Source organism: Lynx rufus, unplaced genomic scaffold, assembly GCF_022079265.1.
Source record: "Lynx rufus isolate CCGP_SWC_20201006 ecotype Redwood Valley unplaced genomic scaffold, mLynRuf1.p SCAF_6, whole genome shotgun sequence".
Classification (NCBI taxonomy): Eukaryota; Metazoa; Chordata; class Mammalia; order Carnivora; family Felidae; genus Lynx; species Lynx rufus.
In genome coordinates, this window is record NW_025814878.1 from 26,281,336 (window position 1) to 26,289,562 (window position 8,227).

The 8,227-nt window shown below is 39.0% G+C and overlaps 1 protein-coding gene across 1 annotated transcript; it reads left to right on the forward strand.

Moving 5' to 3' along the window:
• Positions 1-1,215: 1,215 nt before the first annotated feature.
• LOC124529413 (trace amine-associated receptor 2) lies at positions 1,216-2,196 on the forward strand. The gene has a single exon (XM_047103317.1). It carries the CDS (start codon positions 1,276-1,278, stop codon positions 2,194-2,196), a length of 921 nt encoding a protein of 306 aa, XP_046959273.1. The 5' UTR covers positions 1,216-1,275.
• Positions 2,197-8,227: the final 6,031 nt, after the last annotated feature.

The following is an 8,227-nucleotide window of genomic DNA, read 5'->3' on the forward strand; positions in this document are numbered from 1 at the left end:
ATACATGGAAATAGCATCATGCAGATTTTTATATGCAAAATGAAGATACTGAGCCAACACAAGGAAGGAGTGGAGATGCCTAGCTGTCCTGAAGCTCGCTAACCACCTGCTCCTATAGCTTTCTCTGCGACTCACACACTGAAACTTATTCGGCTTTCATTTTGCGTGATACGCGTTGCCCAAGGCTCTGAGGAGAAGCACCATGGAGGTGTACTTGTTCTTCCCAAAGAAGTGAGAGTGGTCCAATTTTGGCCTCTGCCCATGTCTGATTCAGCTGCTCTGGCTGGTGAGATGCTTGTCAGGGCTCCATGACTGGCTGAAAATGATTCTACCCGGTCATTAGACATCCTTAAATGATTCTTCCCCTTTTTTTTTAAATTTTTTTTTCAACGTTTATTTATTTTTGGGACAGAGAGAGACAGAGCATGAACGGGGAAGGGGCAGAGAGAGAGGGAGACACAGAATCGGTAACAGGCTCCAGGCTCCGAGCCATCAGCCCAGAGCCTGACGCGGGGCTCGAACTCCCGGACCGCGAGATCGTGACCTGGCTGAAGTCGGATGCTTAACCGACTGCGCCTCCCAGGCGCCCCTGATTCTTCCCCTTTTAAACAACCTTGGCATGAACAAAATCAAAACACCATGAAAATAATACAACACATGAATGAAACAATTTTCAAATAATAATAACATCCTGGTCCCACAAGGCAGTAGACTGTACTCAAATAAAAGCTGATTAAGTGTTCTGGACTTATTTGAGGAAGAAGTGAATGTATTGTCTAATAAATATCCATTCTTTCTATGAACATAGGAGCATCAATTATAATAAAGTAGATAATGAACTTGTTGCTTCTTCTCTTCCCCTCCTTTCGCCTCCCAGTTCTCTCTCTCTTCCTCCTCTCTTCCTGCTTTTTCATTTCTGGCCCTGGAATAAAATAAGAGCCTACTAAATGTTGGTGGTATAATTTGAATCCAGGAAAGTATAAAGCAAATAAATCATTTAAACCCAGGTTAAAATTCTGTGAAGTTGCAAATGAAAGTTAAGATAAATAAATGAGAAAGATTGTAATTAATATTTCAGCATAAATTATCTTCCTTGAGTCTTCTATACTTTTGTTGAGTTGTTCTGTGAAAACTTACATAAAATATAGAATATTTGATTAATATCTGACAAAATTTCATGTGTTCTTGCTTTTTCTGAAGGAAATATTGGATTGCTCTGGATATGGAAATGGATCTTGCCCGGAAAATGAAAGGCCACTGGGTGTCCGAGCTGCTATGTATTCATTTATGGCGGCAGCCATAGTCATCACGGTGTTTGGCAACCTCGCCATGATAATATCCATTTCCTTCTTCAAGCAGCTTCACACACCAACCAATTTCCTCATCCTCTCCATGGCAGTCACTGACTTCCTCCTGGGGCTCACCATCATGCCCTACAGTATGGTCAGATCGGTGGAGACTTGCTGGTATTTCGGGCTTACATTTTGCAAGATTCATTACAGTTTTGACCTGATGCTTAGCATAACGTCCATTTTCCATCTTTGCTCTGTGGCTATTGACAGATTTTATGCTATCTGCTACCCTTTACGTTATTCCACGAAAATGACGATTCCCCTCATCAAGCGGTTGCTATTTCTCTGCTGGTCGGTTCCTGGAGCATTTGCTTTCGGGGTGGTCTTCTCGGAGGCCTACGCCGACGGGATTGAGGGCTATGATATACTGGTGGCCTGTTCCAGTTCCTGTCCAGTGATGTTCAACAAGTTATGGGGGACCACCTTGTTCATGGCCGGGTTCTTCACTCCTGGGTCTGTGATGGTGGGGATTTATGGCAAGATTTTTGCGGTATCAAGAAAACATGCTCGAGCAATCAATAGCTTGCCCGAAAATCAAAATAATCAAATGAGGAAAGACAAAAAAGCGGCCAAAACTTTAGGAATAGTGATGGGTGTTTTCTTACTATGTTGGTTTCCCTGTTTTTTCACAATTTTATTGGATCCCTTTTTGGACTTCTCTACTCCTGTAGTTCTGTTTGATGCCTTGACATGGTTTGGCTATTTTAACTCCACGTGTAATCCCTTAATATACGGTTTCTTCTATCCCTGGTTTCGCAGAGCGCTGAAGTGCATTTTACTAGGTAAAATTTTCAGCTCACGTTTCCATACTACTGATCTGTTTACTCAAAAAGAAACTGAATAGACTTGTGTGTGAGTGAAATGAGGCAAAAGCACAGGAATGTAGAAGAATAAAGTCACTTAAAGCATGTGTATATGTGTGTGCATGTGCGTATATGTGTGTGCATGTGTGTATATGTGTGTGTAGGTGTGTGCGTGATTTTGGCTACCAAGGCAAGCTTTTAGTTTCCAAGACTTGAGGGGAAAAAAAAAGAGTCTTCTCTTTGAACCAAAATCCCTCTTCTTCAGAATACTTCATATACCTATTACTTCTAGGGAGAAAAGAGGAAGAAACTTGGAAGGATAAAGAGAAGACAAGGAAAAGCCAGGAATGGTGTGAAAAGAACACACAACTTTGATACTATTTGGAAGGGATCAGAGCATAAACCGAGCTTAAAAACTCCTGCTGCCTCTTACCACCATGAGTACTTTGTGTGATTCTTCCATTCGTTTTTTGTTCCTTCGTGTCTGACCGGATATAGTTTGAAATGTCAACAGCTAATAATTATAGGCAAATAAATACAGAAATAATTTCAAACATGCATATTCTGTCAGGAACCAGTCACTGGTTAGCTGAGAATTAAACCTTTACTAGAATTTACTATTGTGAGGTTAAATCTTCCTTTTTTTTTTTTTTAAGTAAAGTTTATTTATTTGAGAGAGAGAGAGCAGAGGAGGGGCAGAGAGAGGGAGAGAGAGAATCCCAAGCAAGCTTTGCACTGTCAGTGCAGAGCCCAGGACTTGAACTTATGAGCCATGAAGTTTTTATTCAGTGTCTTTTTAACTATAAGTTGAGGCCCATGAGTAACTTGTGAAGTGAAGTTAGTGGTCTGCAACCAGGGATGTGCTGCTAAGTGTTTGACACCTGACTCTGAAAAGGAAGAAAAAAACAAAGAAAAAAAAGCCTTGATTTGCAGAATTTGACTATAAATATACATATAAACTCAATATATATATATATATATATATATATATACACACACAGAGAGAGAGAGATTATATATATATGTATGAAAATTATGATTCCAGTACATATATATATACACATACACACATACATTTATTTAGCAGAATGAATATATATTGTTCATTTAGCTGAAATCAAGCTATAAATGTGATGTCAACTGGCTCTCAGAAGTCCTGAAAAGTTAACCTGTTCTTGTCAGTGGCCATGAGAGGTGCCAGTACACCACTGGCTGCAAACAGCATTTTTCATGAAAAGCAAACAGAAGAAAATAAATTGTCTCAGAATACGTTGCTTGCATTGAGGGTAAGTAATGCCTTATAATGTTTTAATTTTAGTTATGTGAGTGTGTGTGTAAGTGAACTGCGTTCCACTAAAATTTTTTGTGGTTCATTTCTTTTTTTTTTTTAATTTTTTTTTATTTTTGAGAGAGACAGAGTGCAAGCGGGGGAGGGGCAGAGAGAGAGGGAGACACACAATCTGAAGCAGGTTCCAGGCTCTGAGCTGTCAGCATAGAGCCTGACACGGGGCTCAAACCCACGAACTGTGAGATCATGACCTGAGATGAAGTTGGACACTCAACCAACTGAGCCACCCAGGTGCCCCTAATTTCTTTATTTAGAAAGTGATAAACTATATTGATGAACAAATTAGCAATTTCTCCTCTTTATGGAAAAGCTTACATCATTGCCCGTAAATTTGCTTTGATCTTAGTTAATTGCACAAATCACAATTAAGCAGTGACCATTCTGTGGTCAGCTGAAATATTAGTTTTGTCTACCTGCCCAAAGATGGCCCTGCCACATATTGTCTAGACCTTCCATCCCTGCTAGCATGCTGATAGGTTGGTGCCTCCCCGTAGCCTTAGAGTAGAGGAGAAATGGTGGAGATTCTTTGAGATGGTGAAAGAGACTGCAAGTACAAAATAAGTGGAAACACTGATTTTCCAAGAAGAGAGGACTTAAAGCCGGGTGCAATGATGAGAGCTAATATGGTGTGTTGGATGCTATTGTGGCTTTTTGGCAATTCTTTTTAAAAATTTTTTTTCAACGTTTATTTATTTTTGGGACAGAGAGAGACAGAGCATGAACGGGGGAGGGGCAGAGAGAGAGGGAGACACAGAATCGGAAACAGGCTCTAGGCTCCGAGCCATCAGCCCAGAGCCTGACGCGGGGCTCGAACTCCCGGACCGCGAGATCGTGACCTGGCTGAAGTCGGACGCTTAACCGACTGCGCCACCCAGGCGCCCCTTGGCAATTCTTTTTAATGAAATACAGTAAAACCTTGGTTTGTGGCATAATTTCGTCCAGAAACATGCTTGTAATCCAAAGCACTTGTATATCAAAGCAAGTCTCCCCGAAAGAAATAATGGAAACTCAGATGATTCGTTCCACAACCCAAAAATATTCATATAAAAATGGTTACAAATACTGTAACATAATACAAAATTATAAAGAAAGTACAAAATATAAAGAAAAATAAGCAAATTAGCCTGCATTTACCTCTGAAAACCTTCATGGCTGGTGTGAGGGAAACAAGAGAGAGGAGGGTTATTGTGTAGGACGACTTTCACTATCACTAACGGAATCACTGCTGTCTATTGGCTCAAGGGAATCTTTTCCTTTTCATGCAACTTTAACAAGGGACCTACCCAGTGACACTTGGTTTTGCCTCCTTTGGAGGATTTCGGGGAACTGTGACATTGCATGGTCATTCAACAGATTCATCCCTCGCACTGCTACAGACTTGTTCAGGTGGTGCTTTTCCACAAAATTTTGCGCTGTTTCACACATTTTACACATCTCCCTAATCTCATTTGAAGCGAGCGATTCCTCCTCCTTTGTCTCATCCTCCTCTGCAAACAAGATGCAGACATAGACTTCATATAACATCTTGCAATTTCGGCAACCTGCATACGTCATTTGTACTTCTCAGTGATTTCCTTCTTACCTTCCACTGCGATCATCTCCTTATAACTGCCTTTCTTTTTAACCTTTTTCTGCACGGAGGCCATTGTGTATGCTAGCACAGATGTTGACCACAATCCAGTATTCATAAACTCTTGTCATATACTGTATTTAATGTAACTGACAATAAGGCAGCAGAAGAAAGGGTCTGTATCTGCAGGCCACCTGACCTAGAATGAAGCAAAGCGTTCCTAAGCTGATTCTTGTATGGAAAAGCAAAGGACTGCCCAGAGGTGCTTTGAAGTGACAAAAAATTCACTAGTGCCAGTTGTGGGCAGCTTCCAACGTTCTGAAAAATCACCGATTTCTGCCAAACGCCACAGCCTGAGACCGAGTGTCCGAGCATGGGAGATGATCACCCACAATCCTACAGTGTGTATTGTGAGAGACGAACCACCGGCTCAGTCGTGACCATGTCATATTCGGCATCATGTATTACTCGTGTTGCAAGACATCGGCTTATTTATCAAGTTAAAATTTATTAGAAATGTTTGCTCATCTTGCGGATCACTCACAGAGCAAGTTACGATCCAAGGTTTTACTGTACTGATGTTTATGCTGCTTTGGTATTTGAACACCCCCCCCCACACACACACACAGATGTTCTGTTTTTATTTAAAAGACCAATTGCTGAAAAAAAAATAATAAGTAAAATCGAATTTAGTTTTACTGGAAAGTAGAAGTATCTTGAATTAATTTGTATTAAATTTCCTCCCAATTCCTTAACGTATGACTTTAGAAAAGAAAACTAAATATCTTGATGTAAGTTTGTTGACAAACTTACAACAAATTCGGTGGAGAGGGTTAGACATTGCTCTTTTTTTTTTTTTGGCCAAAGGATAATGTTTGTGATGGTGGTTCTTGTTTATGCTAGTGCTTACAGATGCAAGAAAATGTTGGCAGCCCTACACCATATAGTTCCTTCTAATACTTCTTTCTTTCTTCTAGATCCTATTCGTATTTGAAAACATCAAATAGCCCCGTGTAAAGTTCTGCTCAGTTAGTCCCCTTTCATTGAAACAGATAATTTTCTCTATAGGTTTTCATGGCACTTGTTGGCTTCAGAATGTAGTCATCCTGACTTGTTTGCTGCGGAAGAAAGCGATCCAGCCTCCTACCTACTGTCCACCTTCCATCATTTCCCAGAGTTAGTAAAATAGCCTCCTTTCCACTCCTAGGATTTGACGGTAGGTGGCAAATGAGAAAACTGAACCCAGAAATATTAAATGATTTGCCCTGAATTTTACAGCTAATTATGAAAACCAGAACTAGAACTCAGCTCTACTGACTTCTCATTCAATGTTCTTTGTTTGCTGAACTGATTTTTTCAAGATTTGTGGCACCTTAACTGGCTTTTCTTCTTCTTCTTCTTCTTCTTCTTTTTTATTAAGGATTTTAGTCAGACTAATATAAATCACTAAAGCAAAAATAAATACTTCCCTCTTACCCCAATATCTTATTACATTCAGGAGTCAAACTGTAAACAGCAACCTTTTCAGAGTCAATTGTCCCTCCTTTGGATATCAGCTAATGTTTAATTTAGCCTACACATATTTATGTGTTTTTAATATACAGAAAGGATACCTTATCTTTGGTACCTTATCTTGTCAGAATGAAGCCCAAAGGACCATGAAATTGATATGAAATTGTCCTTCGTTTGGAAAAAAAGGAAACTGAAAATACTCGGGACATTAAAAATACACAGAATATTTTGATATCCTCCAAGAAAGAGAGTTAGAAGAGTAATTCCACTGGGGCTCTGCAGTTAGCTACTCTCTCAGAGCTCCTGGATCTGAGCTCCCCACTCCAAGTCTCTTGAGAGCAGAGGCAAACTTATATGAATCAGATATTTCAATCCTCAACCCTACACTTCCTAGAACTTCCTGACCTCATACCTGCCAAGTCACCAGAAAAGACTCAATGATTCACAACTAACTTTTCAGGAGATGGAAGGTACTGAGTCAATAAAAAGAATTGGAAATGTACCATTGTTTTTTAAATATTGCTAATTTGTTTGCTTTTTCAAAATAATTGAACAGAGAGAACTCAATTTGGTGGAAAACCAGAAATTGTTGCCATAAAAAAGGTAAGGTATTTTTCTAACTGGAAAATGATAATTATTATGACATTTAAGTGAACGAAACTTCTTACATTTTCCATTAAGTTTTGTCTGGCAAGTTTTGTAAATTTTTATGTGGTGGCCTATAAAAAAATGTTTTTGTGAAATTCTAGAATTATTCCAAGCATGATTCAATAAATGTAAGGTACATCTATGTTTCAATAATGTTAAAATGCTTTCTCCTCTTTAATATTATATTTTAATAAGCAAATCCTGTTGTATACTACTTAATTCACTGCTACTGCTTAATTCACTACATATTTCATTTTTGGTATTTTTCTCTTGCCAGCAGCATTTACTTAAGGTATTCAGTTGCTCTTTGCTCCTCAAAATTATTCACTCATTTCAGATACAAAGAGTGTCCGAACTAAAAATGCAGTTTCTCTATTGTCTGGAATTGTTCTTCTAGAATTCGTTGGGCATACAAATAACATAGGTATCTTGCTAAGATGTACATTTTGGGATGGCTTAAGATATTTCATTTCCCAAAATATTCCCAGGAGATGATGATGTGGCCAGTCTGGGGACCATATTTTGATTGGTGAGGCCTAGTAGGAAAAACTATAAGCAGACAAAGCTGTAGAAAAGACCTAGATTATAATGTTGTTTTTCAGCATTTAGTGGCAATATCTACCTCAGGGCCTTAGTTATATGGGGAATGTGGCTTTCAAGTAATTTAGAAACTTTAAGGCACCCCAAATTTTAATTGTCAGCTAGGTTTCATTTAGAATACTGTTTATTTGGGGATAAACAACATTTACTGTTTTCCTAATGTTTTAAACTTTCCCAAACCAGAGGTCTCTAACACTATGAGAGGAGACGCTTATTAACCAGGTTACATCATGTGTTGGGATTAATTTCTTTGCATTTAATCCAACAAGCTGTTACTGCACAGTCCCCAAACACACAGCTCTGTATTGAGTATTGCAAGAGTAGGAAGGTTAACGGAATGGGTTGAAAAATTTTTACAGTCAGGGTGAAGTCATTTTAAAAAAACAGTTGTGTC